Source organism: Notamacropus eugenii, chromosome 7 (genome assembly GCF_028372415.1).
Source record: "Notamacropus eugenii isolate mMacEug1 chromosome 7, mMacEug1.pri_v2, whole genome shotgun sequence".
In the NCBI taxonomy this organism is placed as follows: Eukaryota; Metazoa; Chordata; class Mammalia; order Diprotodontia; family Macropodidae; genus Notamacropus; species Notamacropus eugenii.
In genome coordinates, this window is record NC_092878.1 from 78,055,087 (window position 1) to 78,079,725 (window position 24,639).

Genomic DNA, 24,639 nt, shown 5'->3' on the forward strand with positions numbered 1-24,639 from the left:
ATCCAGTTCAGGATGTCTAAGAGGCAGTTGGAGATATGGGATTGGAGATCAGCAGAAAGATTAGGGGTAGATAAATAGATCTGAGAATTGTTAACATAGAGATAATAATTGGAAACTGATGAGATCACCAAGTACTGTAGAGGGATACAGAGGGAAGATGAGAGGGTTTGCACAGAACCCTGAGGGACCCCCCCCAGTTACCTGGTGTGACACAAATAAAGATACATCAAATGAGAATAAAACGGAGTAACCAGGAGAAATTTTTCAAGAAAACCAAGAATTAAGAGAGCATCAAAAAGAAAGTGATTCTGCTAAATAATCCATTCACTGAACTAAATGGCATTATTCTTAGATTTAAGCAAAAACACCATGGATACATTCATTTTCACTTTTTAAAAACTCTGAACAAATGCCAGGGGAAAAGGTCACATTTTATGAAAGTAGTTAGTACAATAAACTGACATTTTAGAAAGTTTGACTTTTCAAGATACCTGATCTATAAGTAAAATTCAGAAGTAATTTATTAGGAAAGAGAACTGGATACAGAGCATATGTCCTTAACTAATTATTTTAACTAACTTGTTGAGAAGGAAAAGAATGACACCATGGGAAAGTGAATTAGAAGAGGAATGCTACCTGTAGGCAAGTCCCAACAGCCTTCTGTCTCAAAGCTCAAGACTCGTATATGCCTGATGCCCTTCCTGGGTCTCAAATTCCCCAAGTGGGCCCTTTGCTTTCATTTGAGTATCTATGTTGGGGAAGGGCTACCAACCAGCCCTCTTCATAGTTATTTCTTCAGCAAGTAAAGATTACAACCCTTTCACACTTTAGTAAATAGTTTTCATGAGCTGTGTGGCTAAAAAATATTCATAATCTGGTAGCCAACCTAATCTGGTAATTTGTCTCTCAGTTGGCTAGTCAGCTAGGACTTATTAAGTGTTGAAGAAGTATTGAGCACTGTGCTAAATGTAGAGGAGGTATAGAAATGCAAAAAAAAAAAAAAAAAAAAGAATCTCTGCTCTCAAGGAGTTCACAATCTAATGGGAAAGACAACATGCAAACAACTATACTTATGCACTATGCAAGACAAGATATGTAAAGTCCTGCCATTCTGGTAGGATCTGTCAGAACTTTTACTACAGAGATATAACCTTTGGGAGCCTGAGAGACACTTCTATGTTTTTGCTTTTGTTTTTTACCTCTTTATGATCTTGTGAGGTTTTAGGAGTAGGGCTTTCATGACAATAATACTTCAAGTAACTGTGATTTCATTAGCAGAGACACTTCTAAAGATCACAACCCCTGTAGGACTTAGAAGAGAGGCTTGAAAAATCTCACTAGTTGAAAAAGAAAATCATTCCCCTTTGGCCTAGTGATGAGCCACTTTAAACTGAGCTAGGCGGTCACTTAGATGATAGATACATATCCTATGAACATGGCTACTGGCAAGCAAAGGATCAGAAAGGTTTTACATAGTGAATTGGCCCCAAAACAGCAAAGGAAATATCATAGGCTTTTTTTTTTTTTAGCATATAAGAGAAGATTCAGATGCTCATAACCTGAGAAAGTATAGAATTCTGTTTGCTTGGTATAATGGATAAAAGGGAAATGTTGCAAAATTTCATATCCTTTCAATTTTCCAAAGGCACTTTACCTTGATTTTTGTCCCAAACAAGTGTTGTAGTAGTAGAAATATCCTTATATAACTTTCAGAGCAGCTAGGTGGATAGTGCTTAGCCTACAGTCAGGAAGACTCATCTTCCTGAGTTCAAATCTGGCCTTATGAGCTCTGTCACCCTGGGCAAGTCATTAACCTTGTTTACCCATTTCTTCTTCTGTAAAATGAAGTGGAGAAAGAAATACCAAACTACTCCAGTAGCTTTGCTAAGAAAACCTCAAATAGGGTCACATGGCCGAAACAACCAAACATCAACACACAACTTTTGAGGATGACATCATCCAATCTGCATTCCATATCACATCAATCCATCTTCCAAACAGCTGCCAAAGTGATTTTCTTTAATATGGCAGACTTAACTATGATGTTCCCCTACTCCCATGGTTCCTTAATGCCTATCTTGGATAAATTGCTCCTCTTTTTGGCTTGTAAGCCCTTCACCACTTGTTCTCAAACTACCTTTCCAGTCAATTACACATTATTCCCCTTCTTGCACTCTATGATCTAGGCAAAATGATGTGTATGTTCCATTTTCAAACCTTTACACTGGCTATCCCCTATGCATGGGGTGCTCTCCCTCTTCTCACCTCTTCCTTACAAAGTCTTTTACTTCCTTCAAAACAGCCTAAGCACTAGCTTCTACATGGAGCCTTTCTTGATTCCCCAACTGCAAGTGTACTATCTCCATAAATCAGTTTGTACTTATTCTCTCTCTTTGTATACGTATGTGTATATGTATATATACATATTTCTTTACATATATAATATGTAATTAAATTAAAAGAAGAACCAAAAATATATTTGCTTCAACTGCAAGCATAGATCCAAAAATGATAGAGATGTAGTTTCATCATTAGTTATGTTAATTTAGCAATTCCTCTCATAGACTCAAAATGTCCTCAAAATAAAGAGCTCTTAGAATTATATATGTAGACTCTGCATTGATTTAAAATAGGTTTATGTCAGTTTAAAAAGTAAAAACTAAGATGATTATTACTGCTGATAATTATGTGGAAGGACAGAAAAAAAATTCAATGTACAGATAAAGACAGAAAATTATACCAATCACGGCCAGTTTCTGTTATTATAATGTTTATAAGTAAATAAGGAATTCTTTGTAGGCTAAATATTGCCATTTGTCTTTGTGCAAAGTAGGAAAGTAAACAAGATAATAAATATGATGTAAGAAAACAAATCTTACTAATGAGAAATGGAAATGAAGATCAAGACAGAATTGGGGATTACCCACCAAAGAGAAGAAATTTGAATTCAGAAAACTCATTTCTACTAGTATCATTTGAACGATTACCAACTTCATCATACCACTCTTAAGATAAAAAGTTTCCCAATACTTGCAGGATAAAGTCACAGTTCTCACACTCAAGGTTTTCAAAACTTAATTCCCAAACTTCCTTACCAAAATTCACCTCTCAATGAAATAAATCTTTCACTTTTGTCAGGCTCATCTAGTCCTTAACATCAAAAACACATCTTGCTTATTCTTGCCTTTGTACCTCAGTTTATTTTTTTGTCCCTTCAGGGGATACCCCTCATTCTTCCTGTTCAAATGCTAACCCTCCATCTTTTGGGGGCTAGTTCAAGTTCCATTTCCTTGACGAAGCCTTCCCTAAACAGGCTGGCCTGGGTCATCCTCTATTTCCTGAATTTATTGTCTTTATCATTTATTTAATGATTAATTATATTTGCATTTTTCATGATTATGTTATCTTCTCTCTGAAGGTAAAAGTATTGTTTCTTGTGCTTCTTTTGTAGCTCACTGTGTTATACATATAGCAAATCCTCAATAAGCATTTGTGAACTGAATGAATTTGTTGTAGATGAAATAAAGGGACACTGTAAATACCAATTCAAACAAAGAAAAACTTAGCTGGATATGAAAACTAATATTTTTTTTTCAATATTGTTAGTAGGTTAGGAGCTTGAAAGGCATAAATGATGTCTTCTTTGTTATTGTTTTAAGCCCAATTCAACTCACTTCAACCAACAATAATTAAAGAACCTACTAAATACAAGCCACTAAGCTAAGGGTAGGGGATAGAAAATTCTAAACAAGAGTCTCCTCTCTTGAGAAGCTTATATTCTTGAGTGAGGAAATGCAACATGTACATAGATAAATATATACAAAGTAACACAAAGTAATTTTAATGGAGAGAGAGAGGACGTCACTTTCTTGGCATCTATTTTTAAGGATCTACTCTCAGCTCTCTTTGACCAATGAGCTTGAAGTGTTAGTATCTATTCTCTATCTCCTTTTGTCTAGAGGGATGCTAGACTGTCTTTTAAAGGGGAAATATTCCATGTACCACACATGGTTCTAATAGTGAGGTACACTATTTTTATTAGAGAGTATTACAAGTTGGCTTTTAAAAGCCTTCTGATTGGATTTCGACCAACAATCCCAGGCATCCCTCAGACATGTGGCCATTAGCTCATAAGAAATTTCATGGTAAAATAAAAAGCAAAAGGTGACAAAAAAACCCTGCATAACTTGAAAACAAAGCAAAAAAAAAAGTTACTGTCTCCATACATATTCTTAATGCTATCTTTATGAATTCATGGATACAAAAAATTTAAATGAAAAAATTATTAATTATCATATTACCTGAAGCATTTGAATTTATTGATGCCATAACAGAATTTGCTTCTATCTGGAAGAGAGAAAAAAATGCAAGGTAAATAATCTTAGAAGTTAGTAGACAAGTAATGTACAATAATTCTGATGGAGTTCTTTTAAATTTACCATCAAAATCTGTAACTTGGCATTCAGACCTTCTGCTGTTTTCAGACTTGGTATAGGAAGAGCCTTGAAGATCATTTAAACCAAGCTTGAAGAGAAGTGACTTGCCCAAGGTCACAAAGGACATTTGTGGTAGAGCCAGCACCAGAACCCAGGTCTTCTGATCTCTGGAGGTTCCCAGTTGGGGGCATGCTGTAGCTAAAAGGTTATGAGGAATTTTTTGTCTTTTGTTTCTGAGAAGACCAGTGACATCACAAGGTGATATCCTGACTCATGCATGAAATGGATTTATGAGGAACATTTAATAAATGTGTTAAGCTACTAAAATATTCCAAAAACAGTAGAGTTAATGAAACAAATTTATGGAATGGAAAGAAAAAATGATAAGGAAGGTTGGGATGGGAAAGGAAGGGAGTGTTCTAGTACAACTGAAAACTTTGAAAGAGAAAGTTGAAGGAATAATTCTTAAAAACCAAAACTAAATATATGAGGTCTGGATGTGAGACCCTTTTTGTATTGAACTAGAAAAAAATCAAGGATAGAGACCTAGTAAAAGATGAATCATGGATCTCTGCAATAACCAGAAGCTCTGAATTGATTTCCAATCAATGAAGTTAACAATATTTTTCTGCACTCTGGAAGAAACACATCCCATTATTTTCAAATGTTGTCCCATGGCTTTAATTTCATTTTTAACAAGTTAGCTCTGTGAACTGAGGCTATCACCATCCTCCTAGTACCCTAGGCTGACAATTTCAGCATCTTCCTTGACTTCTAACACAGACTCATTCCACATACATTCATTCATTCAATAAACATTTATTAGTTGCCTATCATGTGCCTAGTACTGACTGTACTAAATGTTGGGGATACAAAAAGAGGCAAAAGTGTCATTGCCCTCAAGAAAATTACAATCTGATGGGGGAGACATATAAACCAGTATGAACAAAGCAAATTATATACTGGATACATAGGAAATAATTAAAAGAGGGAAAAAACCGGAATTAAGGTGGGTTAGTGAAGGCTTCCTGTAGCAGGTGGGAACCTGAGGGAAGCCTGGGAAGCCACGAGCCAGAGATGAGGGAAAAGAGCTTCATACCCAAGGGAGAGCAACACTGCTGCTTCAGGACATGCCACCAAGCAATCACCTCCACACCTAATTCCCTCCCTGCCCCTCAACCCTCCCAAAACACAGCTGCAAACTTTTAATCTCTAGCTCTGGGAACAGTAATCAAATCATCACTACCATTCCTGGGAAAGATATGTGCATCAATTAGACTACAACATCCCTCCCTGGTCACCACTCCTCTATATGTCTTTCCTTATTAAAGCATAAGCTACTTGAGGGGAGGAACTCTTGCTTGTTTGTAAGTTTCAGTGTACATGTTTTCACCTAAGAGAATGTAAACTCCTTGATGAAAGGGGCTTAACTTTTGTTTTTGTATCCCCACTTTGCCTAGGATAGTAACCTGACATAGTAGATGCTTAATAAATAAATGCTTGTTGAATTAAAAATAAGTTGGTTAGATAGGATAAGAGACTCATAAGAGAAGAGAAAGAAATTCTGAAATGGTTTTCAAGATTTTAAGGAGGTGCTAATGAGGTGAGTTGTTTAATAACTCTAGAATTGAAGCAGTTTACCACAACATTCTTCTAGCAAGAAAAATAATAATTTTTCTCTTACATTAATAATCAATTATTGGGTTAGAATTTTTTTCAGGAACCCATAGGTTGTTCAAGATATTGAAATGAAGGACACTGTTAATGGATGAGATTGCCCAAATCCCTGGGGGACATACTTATTGATCTGGGGTGGGATTAGAGGAGGAGGAGGAAGAAGAAGAAATAGACTAGGATTTGGTTGAAATGAAAACACTCATGCAAAAACATTATACACACATAAAAACTGCAACTGCAAACATGAATGGGGTGAACACATCCATAGTAAGAAGGGTGTCAAAATGAATTAGAGAGCAAAACCGAATAATTTGTTAAGATTCCTGAATAACTCTATCAACAAGTTGGAGAACAAAAATACTAATAAATTGAACATGTGAGCCCACAGATTAGGAAACAGCTGAACAAATTATGGCATACTAATATAATGAAATGTTATTGCAATGTAAGGAATGATGAATATTAAGAATTCTAAAAAAAACCTTAACTTGGTGAGATTTGTATAAACTGAGTTAGAAAAAATAAAAACAATTCACATGAGGACCACAATAAATGAAAAAGAAAACAACACTGAAAGACTTCAAAATTCTTATTAATACATATAGGTGTATGTATGTGCATGCATCTATGTGTATATATAAATGTCCATACATATGTATATGTGTGCATATATATACACATATGTACACATATGTGCATATATGTAAATCTATATGAAGGACCTTTAGTCATATAATGAATATATGCAGTAGAAGGAAATGGATAAATCATTTTCAAAAGAATTGCAAACCACTCACAACCAAATGAAAGAACACTCCAAATGACTAATAATAAAAGAAATGCAAATCAAAACAACTTTGAAGTTTCACCTTGAATCCAGCAATCAGCAAAGATGATAAAAACAAGAGTAGTCAATGCTGGATTGATTATGAGAGGATACTTGTGTGTTCTCGGTGGAGCTATGAATCAGTACATCCATTTTGGAAAGCAATTTGGAATTATAGAAATAATGTAGCTAAAATGTCCCTATCTTTTCATCCAGAGATGCCATTACTAGACTTAGACCCTAAGGAGGTCACTGATAAGAATGTATACACACAAATATTTATTGCAGAAAAGAAATGAAAACAGTTGGGGAACAGCCAAACAAATAGTGGCACATGAATTTAACAGAATATTATTGTGTTAAGAAACAACAAATATGATGAATACATAAAAACATGGCAGCATTAACATAATCTGATGCAGAGTGATATAGGCAGAGCCAAGAAAACAACACACACAACTACAACAATTTAAAAGAAAAGTAATCAAAAGTGAATATTACAAAATTATAAAGAACAAGCCTGGCCCTGAAGAAGAAATATGAGGACCCTCCTCTCCCCCAACTCCTTTGCAGAGGTGGGAGGTAACCATAGGCATGATATCTTGTATATATTTTTAGACTTTTTTTAACATCTTAATTAATTTTGCTAATTTTTTATTTTTCAATTCTTCCTCTTAAAACAACAAGAACACAACAACATTATTTGTGATATAGGATAGCTCTCTGGGAGGGAGGAAGAGGGTAAAGGAAATGGGAGACATCCTGGTAATGTAAAAACCAAAGAACAGCGATAAAAAATTATTTTTAAAAAATTTCCTATAAACGTAGTGAGCAATCATGACTTAAGAAACCTGAGGATGAAGTGTACCTCTTACCTATACAAGTGGTAATGCAATGGTATACAGAATGAGTCATACATTTAGACATGGGTAGTATATTTTTATTTTCCTCAACTATATATACTTCTTACAAATATATTAAATACTGAGGGAACGGGAAGTCATTAGGAGATGATACTGACATAAAAAGAGCATCAATAAAATATTTAGAAAGAAAAAAATGAAAAATTAAATATGCATCTAAAAAGATTGGAAACTTCCAAATAATCTCCAAACATACACAAAAATAGAAATCCTGAAAATAAAAATCTTTTAGCAATGTTAGTGCTTTTTTAAATCACACTGAAGTTAATTGATGTTCTATGATTTCTGGAGTGTCCACAAGTTGATTTTCTATTACAAAATAATGATCAACATTTCTTCATCTTATTTATAGTTTAATTGTTTTCTCTTAGAGATTTTATCCTTTTTTTTTTTAGGATCCTTTCTACTACTTTATCTGTATATCTGTCTGCAGGCTTTCTGTTTAGGCTTTTCCTTGTTTTCCCACTTATTCTTTGGTCCCTCCTCTAATGGTATGGGTGCACAGACAGTAGTTGCTTGGTCAGTCTCAGTCTTCTCATGTTGGAGATTTGCTGGTCAGTGGGTAACTTCCCTGGGTAACTTTTTGGGGGGTGTGTGTGAAATGAACCACAGATGGGCTTGAAGCCCCCTTTTCATCAGGTCTCACATACTGTTGCCTGAGAATCTCTAACTCTCAGTGCTGCACATGGCATATCTTTATCCCTCCCCCATTTTTACATCTTTCCTCCTTTCTTTCCTGTGGCTGAGAAACAATGTCTACTGTTTGGTACAGTGTCCAGGTGTGTTCTGGTAAAGTCAAAGCAGCTCTGGCCCTACACATTGTTGTTTATTCATTTTCAGTTGTGTCCAACTCTTCATGACCTCTTTTGGGGTCTTCTTGGCAAAGACACTGTGGTTTGTCATCTCCATTTTCAGATGAGAAAACTGAGGCAAACAAGATTAAGTGACTTGTCCAGGGTCACACAGCTACTAAGTGTCTAAGTCAGATTTGAACACAGGAAGATGAGTCTCCCTGACTCCAGGCATGGCACTCAACTACTTAGGTCAGCTGGGTGGCTCAGTTCTATACATTCAACTTAAAATACTAAGGATGCAAAAAAGAAAAATTTAGATTTGATGTCTAGATAAACTTCCTAACAATGAGAACTACCCAACAGTGGAATAGATAGCGGTGGGAAATGGCAGGTACCCTTATCATTAGAAGTCTTCAAGGAAAGGCTTGATAACTGCTTATCCCACATACTGTTGTAGGGATTCCTTTTAGGTATGTGCTAGACCAGATGTTTTCTAAGGTCCTTAACAACTCAAATACTGTGGGATTCTGCGAGTTGTTGGATACGTTCCAGAATAGATTTTTGCTGGGGGTGAGTCTCTCCCAAATCTAGAATCTGTGCTTCTAATATTCATAAAGTCATTCATCCTTTACAAAACTGGATTGTACAGAATTGTACCAGAATCTTTGCAAAGTTGTATTGTGCCTCTCTCTTGCTCTATCTTTTTCCTTTCCCATTTCTATATTTTTAAGTTGGCCATTTTGATTATTTCCTAAAAACTTCTGTTTTGGAAAGATCTTCTCTCTTGTATGCCAAGTTGTCTTTGTTTTTGTTTCTTATTTCAGAACTTTGATTTCTGACCTAATTTTCATTGTAAGGATTTTTGTTAAGTTTTACTTTTTTTTTCATTCTAGAATTTCCGATAGCTTCCCTACTTCTAGAAAATTGGCAGGAGGATTTGTTTTGCTTTTTTCATTGACGTTTTAGGTTCCCCTTCCTTTAAAATATTTATTCACTCTATTTAGGAATTTTCTGGACTGGCTGCTCCTTTTTTCCTTCTTTAAGAATCTCTTAAAAACTAGTAGTTATCCCTTCCACTTCTCAGGGATTAGGGGCATAGGACCCTGTAAGCTGGAAAATCCATGTAAAATTTTTTGGCCCTCCCTTCATACCAGAAAAGCAGTCTGAATTATTATGGTATTAAAAGATAAAATATGTTGATATTATAAAATACTATACATACATTTTATGCATATCTGAGTTTCTAAACTTTTTTCCATCTTGTCTGCTGGCATTCGTGTGTTGTCTGTGGCTTCTGCAAAACTTCCCCAAAACTCCCATTTAATTTCTCATGCCAACTCGTGATATACTGAAATTGTGAAGCGGAAAGTCATTGTAATTGGGCTACACCAGGCTTTCTTTCCTGTACTTTTTTTCTCCTATTCCTGCTATTTTAACTCAGGCTCACAGTCTGGAACCTCCTCCTTCCACAGTCAGCCCTTTTTTCTTCATGCACAGACTCTGAAGCCTGGGTGGTGGGGTGTCCCAACCTCATTAAATCGGGGAACACCAAACACTACTTAAATTTCACAGGGAGAATATAGTAAGGTTTTTTAGTGAAGTTCCCACTCTGTCAGTTGGCTCTACACTTCAGAGATTCTTGGGGGATAGGATCCCTCAAGTCCCCTTTGTTCATGTGCCAGGACAGGGTAAAAGCTACTTCAGCTGAAGTTTAAAACACAAACCCATGAGGATATTTGTCCTTGTTATGCCCAGGGTGCTAAGTAAGGCATTGTAGGGTGTATGGGAAGGTTTAGACAGTTTTGGCCCTCCTTTGTGACTTCAGAAGACCTTCTGATATCCCCATTTTTTTGTTCACCTCCCAACTGCACTTTAAAATCCTATAGAGTATTTTCTTCATTTTGAGGTTTTTGAGACGGGGGAAATCAAGTTTTAAAATAATTGTATTTCTGTCTACTGATCCCATCACTCTTTCACTATATGGTTTGGGGCAAAGGAGAGGTTCCAATGCCAAGGGCAGCGAATAACTGAAGAAACAATGTTTTTAGGTACAATCTAAAGGACCACATGTATGATCTTAAGATTTAAAGCTTAAACGGGATCATGGAAATATAACCCTCTCATTGTGTAAGTGAGAAAACTTCAATCTGGAGGATAAAACAACTTGTCTAGAGTTCCACAGCTAATAACAGATCTGAAATCTGAACCCAAATTCCAACTCAAAGCCAGGCTTCCAATTCACTATACCATTTCTTATGTTATTTACTCTTTATTATCTGTAACTAATTTATACCAGATCCTTCAACAGTTAATGGCTGTCATCAATAACATTTAGTCTGGTATTCCTTTAAGAGAAGAGCCTCCTTTAAAGAAAACTTTTTAATATGTACTCCAGAATATTTATTTTTAAGTTATTTGAACTGTGATAACTCTTAAAACTTTTTCCTCCTTGATGACTATTTCAACCCACTATGCAAAACTTATTTACCCTTCTAAATTTGCAATATTACAAATGAATATCATATATGTGAAAATGTGGCTAATTTTCTAATCAAACCCAAAAAGAGGTAAAATAATTGAATGAAGAAAGGCCTGGTAGACTAACCTGATAGACTAAGAGATTCAAAGGGAGCCAGGCTTCTCATATAACCATGAAAAAGCAACAGAAAGAAAAGAGAAATAGCTTTTTAAAAGTCCACAATAAAACAAAAACAAAATAAGAAAATTATCAAAATGACAAAATGTAGTGATACAATTAAAAATACATGTACATATACATATACACATACATATACACACATATATACAATGCTGCAATCGAAGCCGTTAAATATCATTTGGTCATCAAATAGTGCTAAAGTGCCTACCATGTAACATGCACTGTTCAGTCGTGTCCGACTCTCTTGGTACGGATACTGGACTGGTTTGTCATTTCCTTTTCCAGCTATTTTACAGATGAGGAAACTGGGACAAACAGGATTAAGTAACTTGCCCAAGGTCACACAGGTAGGAAGTATCTGAGGCCAGATTTGAAGTCAGGTCAACCTGACTCCAGGCCTGGTGCTCTATCTAACAGGATTCTATCCCTTAGCACTATCCCAGAAGCAATACAGATGGGAAAAGAAACAATTCAAGATACTGGCATTAAAAAAAAAAAAGAAGCCAGAATTACCATTGTTAAGAAAATCAAAATGTAAGAGATTATAATTTAAAAAAATAAACCAACTAACCCAAAAATCACAGGACAAATGAAAGTTAGATTTAAAGATGCTTATTTTTCTTTTTGTTTTCTACATCTTATAGTGAGTTTTAAGGTGATAAAGATACAGTCCATTGTAGATTAAAAAAATGAATCAACAAACATTTTTAAAATGCTTATTACATTCCAGTGCTAAGTGCTAGGGATGTAAGAAAAAGCAAAAACAGTCCTTGCCTTAAGGAGCTTGCATTTTAAAATTCTTTTCTTTTAAAATTCTGAATTTCAGATTCTTTTTCCCTCCTATCTCCTTCCCCGTACACTTAGAAGGCAAACAGTATGATATCAATTATACTTGTAAAATCAAGGAAAACGTATTTACATATTAGCCATATAGCAAAAAGGAAAAAAGAAAGAAAAAGCAAGAAAATTATACTTCAGTTTGCATTCAGAGGTCATCAATTCTCTCTCTGAAGGTGGATAGCATTTTTTTGGTTATGAGTCCTTCAGAATTATCTTGGATCACTATATCAATCAAAGTAGCCAAGTCTTTCATAATTGATCATCATTACGACACTGCTGTTACTGAGCACAATGATCTCTTGGTTCTTCTCACTTCACTTTGCATCAGTTCACATGAGTCTTCCCATGTTTTTCTGAAACCCCTTATCATTACATATAACACAGTAATAAGCCATCACAATCATATGACATATCTTCTTCAGCCATTCCACAACTGATGAGTATCCCTTCAATTTCCAATTCACTGCCAGCACAAAATGAGCTGCTACAAATATTTTTGCACAAATAGGTCCTTGTTTTCTTTGATCTCTCTGGGGTACACAACTGGTGGTGGCATTGGTGGGTCAAAGGGTATGGACAGTTTTATAGTCCTTTGTGCATGGTTCTAGATTGTTCTCCAGAATGGTTGGACCACTTCACAGGTCCACCAACCGCTCATTAATGTACCTATTTTCCCTCATCCCCTCTAGCATTTGCAACTTCTAATAGGTGTGAGGTGGTACCTAGGAGTTGTTTTAATTTGCCTTTCTCTAATCAACAGTGATTTAGACCATTTTTAATATGACTTTGGTTTCTTCTGAAAACTGCCAGTTCACATCGTTTGACCATTTATCAAATGGGGAATGGCTCTTATTTTTACAAATTTGTTTGACTGCCTACATATTTAAGAAATAAGGCCTTTATCAGAGAAACTTGCTGTAAAAATTTTTTATATTACTTGTCTATGGTAACTTGTAGCAAAATATAGTTTCACTGATTATCTCTTTCAGTTAGGTTTATGTTTGCTTTTGTTTTGTTTGAGGTCATGATTGGTATCCCTGCTCTCTTCACTTTAGTTCAAATATAATAGAATTTGCTCCAGCCCTTTATTTCAACTCTGTATCCCCAACACTTAGCAGAGGGTCTGGCGCACATTAGGTAATTAGTAAGCATTTGTTTCCTTCCTTTGTTTGGAGTTGGTGGGAAGTTGTATGGTAAGTCTGAGTCCGAGAAAGGTTAAGGTGAATGTTTACCAGTTAGAGCCCCCAAATAAAGAAAGATAGTAGGCTACCAGATTCCTTCTATTAGGCAAATAAGATTTAGATGAGAGGTAGAATGACATAGGGAGAAATTTGCATTTAAAGCCAGGGAGGACCCCTCCCATATTTTCTAGTGGCCTCAGGTAAGAAGGAGTTTCCCTGAGCTTATTTTCTTACCTTATTCCCTCACCTTATTATCTCACCTGTATTATTATATAGGGATAAAAATACCTAAAGCATCAATAATATCATGGAATTGTGGTAGGACTCAAAAGAGGAAATGCATGTAAAAAGTAAGCTATATTTGTTATTATCATTATTAAATAGGACAAATCAAGTTCATAATCACCAATAACTGTTAGAGGTTAAATATGAACCAAGGCCTTTCAGACTCCCAAATCTAGCACCCTGTCTACTGCCCCTCCCATATGCCTCTTTAACATCATTAAAGAATATCTATGTAAAAATATTAAATAAAATATGCACAAACAGAACATCCAAATGAAATCAAGAAAGTAATACAAATATGGAGGTTTCCCCTCTATTCATATTTAGTTACAGTGTTTTGCAAATTAAGAAGGATAAATTTAGAGTTATAGAATAAATCTCATAAAACTTTCCATATTTAAAAAATTTAATATGCATTATGACCTCCTTTTTCTGCAATCACTTGTTTTACATAATTCTGCAATGAATACACAAGATTTTAAAATATATTCTTTTAATTCATCATCTTGAAACCACAGTTAGCACACTGGATAATTAATAAGCATACTTTTGATGAACAATCTACTTTCCAACTGTAGCCTTGATTACAGCCCATAGGTTTTCAATTTAGAGAAGGTGAATTCCTAGGCCACTGAAGCATATTTGTCTGCCTTTTGGAAAAATATCTTAACCTTTTGGGATGTGTGACATGGTGCAGAGCTACATGGAAGTACTGAATGTCTATTTGAGAATTTCCATAAATCTGGTCCCTCTGAAAGTCTTTGCTTATTTGTTATCTGAGGGTTAATTTGATTGTTTCATAGGAAGTCTGTCAGTCAATAAACATTTCTTAAGCACCTACCATGTATCAGATACTGTGCTAAGTACCTGGGATACAAAAAGAGGCAAAAGACAGCCCTCTGCCTACAAGGAGCTTACAATCTAATGGGAGAGACAAGCAAATAAATACATACAAACAAACCACATACTGAATAAGTAAGAAATATTTAAGGAAAAGATGGCATTAGAATTAAAAGGGGTTGGAAAAGGCTTCCTGTTGAAGCTGGGATTTTTAGTTGGGATTTAATGGAAGCCAGTAAGCAGAGATGAGAAGAAAGAACATTTGGGGCATGGGAGACAGACAGAAAAAAATGCCTGAGATATAAAGTCTCTTATTCACCAAACAGCAAGGAGACCAGTGTCAATGGATTGAAGAGTATATGTTGGGAAGTAAGGTGTAAGAAGACTGAAGAGGTATGAGGATGTAAGGACATCTGAATGACAGAGGATTTTTTTGCTTTTGATCCTGGAGGTGACAGGGAGACACTGCAGTTTATTGTGACATGGCTAAACCTGCACTTTTAAGAAAATCACTTTGGTGGCTGAATGGAGGATAGACTGGAAAAGAGAGAGCTGAGGTAGGCAGAGCTATAATGAGGCTATTGTAATAATCTAGGCATGAGGTGATGAGGGCCCACACCAGGGAGGTGGTAGTGTGAGAGGAGAGAAAGAGAAGAATTTGAGAGATGGTGTAAAGGTAAAATGGACAGGCCTTGGCTACAGCTTGGATATGAGGAGGTGCGAGATAGGGAGAAGAGAAGGATAACACCTAGGCTGTAAATCTAAGGGACTGTCCTCTACAGTAAAAAGGAAGGTAGGAGGTGGAGAGGGTTTGGGGGAAAGCTCTGTTTTGGACATTTTGAATTCAAGATGTCTACTGGATATGCAGTTAGAGATGTCTCACAGGCAGTTAGAAACAAGACATCAGAGGTCAGAGATTTGATAATCATCACCATAAAGATGGTAATTAAATTCATAAGAACCAGTGAGATCAACAAGCGAAGTAGTGTAACGGGATGAGTTAGAGCCGACCCCTATCCATTGCAGAATGCCACACTGAGAGCCTGCCTAGGTAACCTAGGGGCTTGTCAGTAGGGGTGGAACTAGATGGATTTCAGGAGGAAGGGTCTCATCTTTGTTTGCAATGTGGCAGTTCTTTGTCCAGCTCCGGATCTCCAGTGGAGAAGACACCCTTATAAGGAAAGGTGTTAGGTGATAGGTTCAATGTGTAGGCTTAGGAATGTTCACGTAATTAACGCTATATATACATGTGAGCTAGCTGGAATAAACGGAGTCCTCACCACCTTGTCTCCCACCTCATTCATTACTCACTAGATCAAGGCCTCTTGCCGGACAAGAGCCTTGGGTCGGGTTTAGGGATCCCCGTAATGGTCTAGGGGACCCCAACAAAGAAGTATAGAGGGAGAAGAGAAAAGGGCCCAGGACAGAATCCTGTGGAACAACTAAAGTTAGAAAGTATGATCTGGATGAGGATCCAGCAGAGGAGCCCAAAAGTGAGCAGTCAGAAAGGAGGAGAACCAGATGAGAGCAATGTCCCCAAAACCTAGAGAGTATTGGGAGAGAATGATTAAAATCTGAAAGGCTGAAGAGGTTGAGGAGAATGAGGAGAGACACGTCACTAGCTTTAGCAGCTAAGAGAGCCCTGGTATCCTTGGAGAGAGCAGTTTCAGTGGAATGATAAAGCTGAAAGACAGAATGCAAGGAGATAAGAAGAGAATGCAAGGAGAGAAAATAGAGGCACCTATTGTAGATGATCTTTTCAAGTTTAGCCACAAAGGGCATTAAGATGATAATGGGTACGGAAGAATCAAGGGGGGGTTCTTTGAGGATGGAAGAGGCATACCATGTTTGTAGATAATAAAGAGAATGGTTGTTGTCCTTTGTTCTGGAAGAGGACAAAAATAACATCACTGACTAAGAGTCAGATTTCAATGTGTCTGACTGTGGCTGATCAGACCAATATGAATGCTCTACCACAAGTTGGGCACAAATAGTCTGTATGAACATTTGGGGTGGATACTCTAAATCCGCACATCCTGCATTTCCTTTGAGTTGTTTCAATTCAGTTTTGCTCATAGAGCACACCATCTTCTCTGATGTGGGCATGCCACACTGGGTGGTCCTATGGCAGTGTCTCCCATGTCACACAATCAATTTCAAAGTTCTTGAGAGTGTCCTTGTATTGCTTCTTCTGGTCACCACGTGAATGCTTGCCCTGTGTGAGTTCTCCATAAAAGTCTTTTTGGCAAGCATGTTTTGCATTTGAACAACATGGCCAGTCCATCGAAGTTGTAGTCTTTGAAGCTGAGCGTGAATGCTTGGCAGTTTAGTTTGAGTAAGGACGTCAGTGCAGATCTGGTACCTTATCCTGCCAGGTGATCCTCAGAATCTTCCTAAGGCAGTTCAAACGGAAGCAATTCAGTTTCCTGGCATGGCACTGGTAGACTGTCCATGTTTCACAGGCATATAACAATGAAGTCAGCAAAAAAGCTCTGTAGACCTTCAGTTTGGTAGTCAGCCCAATATCTCTTTTCTGCCATACTTTCCTTTGGAGCCTCCCAAACACTGAGCTAGCTCTGAGAATGTGTGCTGCAACCTCTTGTCAGATTGTACATCCCTGGAAAGTACACTACCAAGGTAAGTGAACTTATGCACAGCATTCAAAACTTCTCTATTTGCTATAACCCATGGTTCCACATATGGATGGTGTGGTGGTGGCTGATGGAGAACCTGTGTTTTCTTGGTGTTATTAAGTCAAAATTAGCACAGGCACCAGAGAATTGATCCATACTTTGTTGCATCTCAGCTTTAAAGGCTGCACTGAGTGCACAATCATCCGCAAGCAGAAAATCATGCGCCAACATTCCCAGAGAACAAGCCAGTAGAGGGAAAGGTTGAAAATAAGTGACAGACTGGGGATTACACAAGGGATGGAATGGGATCACTTGAATTCAGTAGAGGGTAAGGAAGAAGGCCGTGGAAAGAGTAAGGCCACTTCATCTTGTGAGACAGGGTAAAGGAGGAGGTAGTTGTAGAAGGCACCTGAGTGACGGATGAGGAAGAACAGAGTTTGTCGGTTCTGGGGTTGTTTTCCATTTTCCATTGCACTTACTTTTATCTTTTACTTCACCTTTCCTGTTTCATTGTGGGTTTGATTCTTGAAATGCTTGACCTTCCCACACTAATAGCCACTGCAATATCTCTGTCATTAAAGGATGCCTTTTAAGAGCTACAATTTTCATGTTTCCTTGGACTAATATGTATTCTCCAAGGCAAAGAATTTAAAACTGAACAGAAGAGAGCAATGAAATATGTACTTATAGCATAAATCCCAGCATGAAATTCGGAACTCAATTGATAGAGAACTAAAGATAGAGAAACCAGCTCAATCTGGGTTCATTTGGTCAAGATGAGATATCAAAGCTGGTCTAGTAGAAGTATGGCCACTGCTGTTAGGAAATGGAATTTTACAAATATTATTGCTTTTCCTAAGTAACTCACATACAATGGTAAAGCACTACAATAAAAATGCTAATAATTCCCAAACTAATTTACACACTTAAAGCAACATGAATCAAAATACTGATAGATTATTTAGTAGATAGATAGATGTCATAAAAAATTTAAATGGAAAAGTAGGCAATAATATCAGAGGAAGAATGAGTGATGGAGGCCTAACTAATCCTTTAAGATTTCAAAATATGCTATAAAATGATAATTATGAAAACTGTCTTGTACTGGGAAAATATAGAAAAATAAATTAATGAAACAGAACATAGAGGATTCAGAAATAGAACTCAAGGGAGAAAAATCATTTTCTGTTTGTCTGTGTGTTTTGGTTAAGGACTTATAAGAAGTCCTTAAATTATGGAACTCCCAGTAAGGAATCTCCCCCAACCTCCTCATCCCCCTCCCACCCATCACTGTAGGTTGACAGCTGCTTGGCAACTTATATTCTTAGGATTATAAGAATTAAATGACTTGCCTAGGGTCAGTCACATAGTATATCAGAGACAAGAACTTACTTAACCCACGTTTTCCTGGCCAGCTCTAGTTCCTTTTTATTTTTTTGAATGAAAGGAAATGCATTTATTAAGCACTTATAGTATACAAAGCACTATGATAAGTGCTGAGGATGCAAACAGAAAAGCAAGAAAGTCTGTCTTCAAAAAGTTCACATTCTGAAAGGAAGTGAGAACATGTATAAAAAGTTCCAGCTGCAAGTTATATGAAAGTTTCAATGGTTCTTAGAGTGTAATGGCAAAGCAGACAGTAATATATCTTCCTTAATGTCATCTACATGAATAAAAACCATATCTGCTTCTGATATTGAATCAATTGACAGTGGCAAGGACTTTGGTCTCAAGAGCTTTCTTTTCTGGGTCTCCAGGCAGCTCTCTATTTACTAAGTCAGTGGTCTTCAGATTTGGGGTTGTGGCCTCACCAAAAGAAGCATGATATCATTCCCCTGGAGGGTTGGAAGTGTTGGGAGTGTAAGCTCAGTTCTCAGGTAAAGGTGAGGACTTCTAAACCTCAGAGTTCTCATGAGGCCCCCAGGGAACAGCTGGGAATTGAGGCGTGAGACACGGGCTATCTCGTGCATTTCCACCTCTTCTCCGTGGGAAACGTGCTGGGGAGAGCATCTCACCCTTGAGATTGGCCCGTGGTCTGAGCACACCTGTTGTTGACTAGCTAAAGGCTGAGAGCACGCCCAGTATTCACGTGCAAACTATGCAGAGGGAGAACTTAAGTAGGGTCAGGAAAGCCTGAAGGCGCTCTTTGCGCTGAAGGGCCCTTAGAGGGCAGAGGGTCCCTCCCCTCTCCGCTCCCATCCTCTTGCTATATGATCCTTGCCCCCTTGGGAGGAGGAGGATTCCTCTCTCCTGAGGAAGAATTCACCCTGCATGTGTAACCAAGACCCTGAATAAAGCCTAATCCTTGTTCGACTCTGGAAAGTCTCTTCTCTTAATACGTTAATCCGGTTTGGCCACCGAAGACCTGGATGACAGGTAAGGTAAGACTCGGGTAGCCCTTCAGCCTCAAGGCTGAACATGGAAGAACATGGTTCACATTTCACACTCACTATGAGCCAATTGTGGGTCTTATTTCCAAAATGATCATGCTTCTGTTCTTATTTCCCAACACTCCTTCCATCCCCTTCCTCCACTGAGTAAGCTCCCAGTCTTCCTTTAGGATCCCTTGTTATTACTGTCTACAGGATCCTTCAGGGCAGTTATAATCCAACTTCTCCCCAGGATCCATAGCAGAAGCTTGGCAGATCCACCGTCTCCATGCCCCCTTAGCACATTCTACCCCATCTATCAAATTACTTCTTGATTTTGTCATACAATATACTAAACTCCCTACTCCCCCATTCCTACCTCCAGTTTTCACTTTGGATGGGAAAGAGTGGGTCCCACAGGATGCACAGGTATGAAGGACTGTGACCTTCCTCACATTATCATTATCATTTCAAGAAAATCTATCCCTCTTGAAAACTTCCTTATTACTATTCAGGTCACCACCATTTTTTTCAGTCACTCAGGCTTACAACCTGGTGTTATCGTTCATTCTTCTTTCTCTCTTCCTCACATATCTCATCAGTTCCCAAATTTTGTTTCCATCTCTGTATCTCTTACATCTGATCTCTCCTCTACTCTTGACTCTGCCATCACTCACAAATGTTCCACATCCATTCCTTTATCTGATCAGAATCTTTTATCTGTCCATCTTTCCCTCTACTTTCATCCTCAACCTGACCTCTAATCCTGCTACCTCTTGGTTTGTTCCCAGATTATCACCTTAGAGAGGTATACTCTGGCTATACTCTCCTTCCTTCTCTGCCTTGACCAATGATGGAATCAGATTGTCTCTAAATTGCACTCTATGTTTGAATGTCTGGCCCTCTTGTCTTACCATTCAGCATATTTTGCCAAACTTGCATCTTCAATTAGGCCCACCATCTGCCACCTTCATTCCTATACATGTGCTGCTAAATGAAGCTGGAGAAAATCACATAATCCTCCTTTTTTGGTCTATTACAAATTTATGTCATACAATTTTAACTGGGCCTTCAAGGCAAAGTAATCCTTTTATACTTCCATAATCAATTCACTCTCAAAAGTGAGACACTCACAAAAGTAGCAATTCCAAACCTTTCCAATCCTCATCCATCCTACCATAGCACTCAAACACTCAATTGAGGACCTTCTTAATACTTAACTGAAAAACCTGAAATCATTTATTCCATGAGAGCTCCTAATTCTCCCCTCTTTATCTCACTTCACTCAGCTACCTTCTACCATCTCCACCTTTACCCATCTCACAAAGAGAGAGGAGGGGATCTTTCTCTCTGCCAAGGCAAACTCTTCTACATGCTCACTTGATTCCATTCCATCCTGTTTTCTCTAGCAGATTGTCCCTGATATTTTACCCACTCTCACAGTAATTATCAACCTTTATTTACCGGCTGTTTCCCTGCTCCCTAGAAATAAACTTGCATCTCTAACCATAAAAAAACCCCTCACCTGATACAACCATCTCTGCTAGCTATCATTATTTATTTCTCCTCCCCTTTGCAGCTAAACTCCTTGGGAAAGCCATCTATACTTGGTACCTCTCTTTCTTCTCATCTCACTCCATTCTAAATGCTCAGCAGTCTGTCTTCTGACTTCATGTAATGTTAACATAAGGTTAATGGAGGTGGGGGGTTGGGGGTGGGGAAGAGTTAAAGATCTTCCCTGCCCATTAATAGGCCTCAATACCTTTTGTTAACTTCTTTTGAGGCACTGGGTTCAGAGGGCCCTGCCCTCTGACTCTGAAAAGTGTATAGATACTCTGAGGTGAGGTTTTACTTTGGGGCTTACTCATTGGAAGTGTTTGTTTGGCCAGATGAAACTCTGGGTAGCTGTTAAGGAAACCTCAGCTTTGAAAACCCAGATGTTGGTGCTTCTCTCTGGTAATTATTTATGTATGTAACAGTCAGACAGTTGGATCTGTCTGTTGATCTGTAACGTATGTATTGCTTATGGTCAGACAGTTGGAAGCCATCTGTTGGTCTTTATTCCTCTGTTTGTATTTTCTCTACTGGTATATGTGTTTGATTAAAGTGACTGTTGACCCCTCAAAAGTTGCTCTCCTTTTAGAAAAGCAGATCTAAGAACCTGTACAGCAGGTTCTCCTGTGTACGCGGGGGTCCTTGCCATTACACCTCATCAAATGAAACTGCCTTCTCCAAAGTTACTGATGTCTTAGTTGCCAATCTTTTTCTCAATCCTCATCCTTCTTGACCTCCATGTCACCTTTGAAACTGCTGATCACCCTCTTTTCCCAGATAGTCTCTCCCTTTTCCATTTTAAGATACTTCTTTCTCTAGCTTCTTCTCTTATCAACCTGATCATATCCTCTCAGTCTCTTTTGCTGGTTGTTTAGGCAGGTCATGCCCACTATCCAGAGATGTTCCACATGAGTTGGTCTTGGGGCCTCTTCTTAGTCAACCAATAAGAATTTATTAAATGCCTATACAAAGAAAGGCAAAAGTACTTGCCCTCAAAGAGTGCATAATTTAATAGGGGAGACAACAAGCAGATATTTACATAAAATAAGCTATATATAGGATAAATTGGACATAACTAGCAGAGGGATGGCATTATAATTAAAAGGAGTTGGTAAACACTTTCTGTAGAAGCTGGGTATTTAGTAGGGACTTAACGGAAGCCAAGAGGCAGATGAGTACAGAGAGCATCCTAGGTGTAGGGGACAGCCAGAGAAAATATCTGGGACCAAGAGATGAGAGCATCTTATTCAAAGAACACAAGACACCAGTGTCACTGCTTTAAAAGTACAAGGAGAATTGTAAATATAAGATTAGAAAAGTGTATGTGTATATTGGGACTGGGGGTGGTAGAGGTGGGGAGGTGGAATTTAAGTAATAAAGGGCTTTGAGTTTCAAACAGATGATTTTGATCATGGAGGTGATAGGAAGCCACTGGAGTTTACTGAGTATGGGAGTGAAATGACTGGACCTGGGCTTTAGAAAAATCACTTTGGTGGCTGAATGAAGGATGGATTTGAGCGGTGAGAGACTTGAGGCAGGCTATTAAAAGAGTCCAGGTGGGAGGTGATGACGGCCTGTGCTGAGGAAGTGGCAGTATCAAAAGAGAGAAGGGAGTATATTCCTCTTTCCCTCTAAACTACCTTGTTTGATGCTCTTATCAGCTCCCATGGGTTTAATTATCATCTCCATGCAAATGATTCCCATTAGAATATTTTTATCTAACTAGCCAGCCCTATCTTCCCTCCTTAGCTCCAATCTCACTTTACCTTTTGTAATGCCTTTTTGCCTTTCGGATTATCTCAGAGAGGATGTTCTTTAGGCATCTCAAAACTCAACATGTCCAAAACAGAACTTATTATCTTTCCCCAATAGATGTTCCCCTCTTCTGAACACTTTATTACTGTCGAGGGCATCACCTTCCTCCCAGCTACCCAGACTGCTAATCTCAGTCATCCTTCATCTATCACTCACACCCCACTTTGAGCTATTGCTACCTTCACAAGTTATCATATATGTCCATTTTTGGCTAGTCACTACTCACTGTACCTCCCTGGTGTAGACGCTCATCATGACTACTGCAGTAACATTCTGGTTGGTCTCTCTGCCTCAAATCCCTCGCCATACCAACCCTCCCTTCACTCAGCTGCCAAAGTGTTTTTCCTAAAGCATGTGCCCAAGCATGTTACATTCATCTCCTAACTCCATATCCCAACTCAGTTAACTCTAGTGTTTCCATATACCTCCTGAATCGAATATAAAATCTTCACTTTGGTTTTCATAGGCCTTCATCATCTGGCCACTTCCTACCTTTCCAGTTTTCTTATACTATGGTCCTTCTACATACTCGGTGAGCCATCCATACTGGAGCCTTCTTGTGATTCCTTGCACAAAACACATGATCTCTCAACAATGCACTTTTCACTGGCTGTCTTCCCTGTTTTGCTCTTCCCCCCCTCCCCTCCCGGCAATGCCCTCCCTCCCTCTTTACCCAGCCCTCCTGGCTTCCCTGAAGACTCAGCTCAAATCCCACATTTTACAAGAAGCCTTTTCTGGTTCTGCTCTCTTCGCAATCCTCTCTGTCCCTCCCTTTCCCCCAGGACCTTCTCTCTGAGATTATCTTCTATTTATTAACACTGCTAGGAGTAGTAGCTGTGTGACCCTGGGCAAGGCACTTAACCCTGTTTGCCTCAGTTTCCTCATCAATAAAATGACCAGGAGAAGGAAATGGTGACCCACTTTGCCAAGAAAGCTGACAAAAGGGGGTCACAAACAGTCAGACACAACTAAACAATACCGCCAACAACATATCTTGTATGTACACCTATTTACAGGTGGTCTTTCCTATTATAATGTGAGTTCCTTGAGGGCATGAACCATGTTTTTACTTTGTTTTGTGTCCTAAGAATTTAGCACAGTGCCTGGCATATATTAAGAGCTTAATAAATGCTTGATAACTGACAAAGCCCCACCCTAATTCAGGTCTCTACTTCTTACTAGGCCTATAGCAATAGTCTTGTAAGTGACCTCCCTGCTTTATATATTTCTTCTAATCTATCTCTAGTCTAATCTATCTGGTCAAGACCTCTCAAAGTGATCTTCCTAATCATGGTCTAGCCAATCACTCATTTACTCAGTAAACTTAAAAGTTTTGCTTCTTACTGATGCTGGGACTGAATATTATTTTATTACTTTCAAAGTTTCTATTTTTGTGTAAATTTTGTAATATATGTATATAACTATCAATATTAATAGCACATGCATACACTTTATAAATAAGTAAATACAGATGTGCATATATAGATGTATATACATACACAGTGCATTTTATAAACATTTACACTGGAGGGGCGGAGCCAAGATGGCGAAGTAGAGAGACGCATATACACATAGCTCCGAACACACAAACCACAGAACGGCAGAGGGGACTAACCCAGGGCGAATTCTGCACCCAGAGACCACGGAATATTGGAGCGAGGGAGATTTCTGTTCCGGAGAGACCTGCAAACCTCTCACGGGGGCACCTTCGCGCCGGGGACTGGGTGCCGGGGCAGGAAGAGGAGAGCAGCCCTGCCCCGGCAGCGACACCGTGGGAAAGAGATCCAGCGGCCACGCGGGTCCCCCC

At 38.3% G+C, this 24,639-nt stretch overlaps 1 protein-coding gene across 14 annotated transcripts in view; it reads right to left on the reverse strand.

Moving 5' to 3' along the window:
* The window catches only part of EFCAB11 (EF-hand calcium binding domain 11), a 159,264-nt gene that overhangs the window by 128,271 nt on the left and 6,354 nt on the right, over positions 1-24,639 (reverse strand). For 13 of the 14 annotated variants that reach the window (XM_072622838.1, XM_072622841.1, XM_072622840.1 and 10 more), the window contains exon 3: positions 4,302-4,347. In XM_072622838.1, coding sequence (XP_072478939.1) covers positions 4,302-4,347 — 46 coding nt within the window. Of the gene's footprint in view, positions 1-4,301; positions 4,348-4,439; positions 4,635-24,639 lie in introns of all 14 variants that reach the window. The other variant, XM_072622836.1, reaches the window with a different exon arrangement.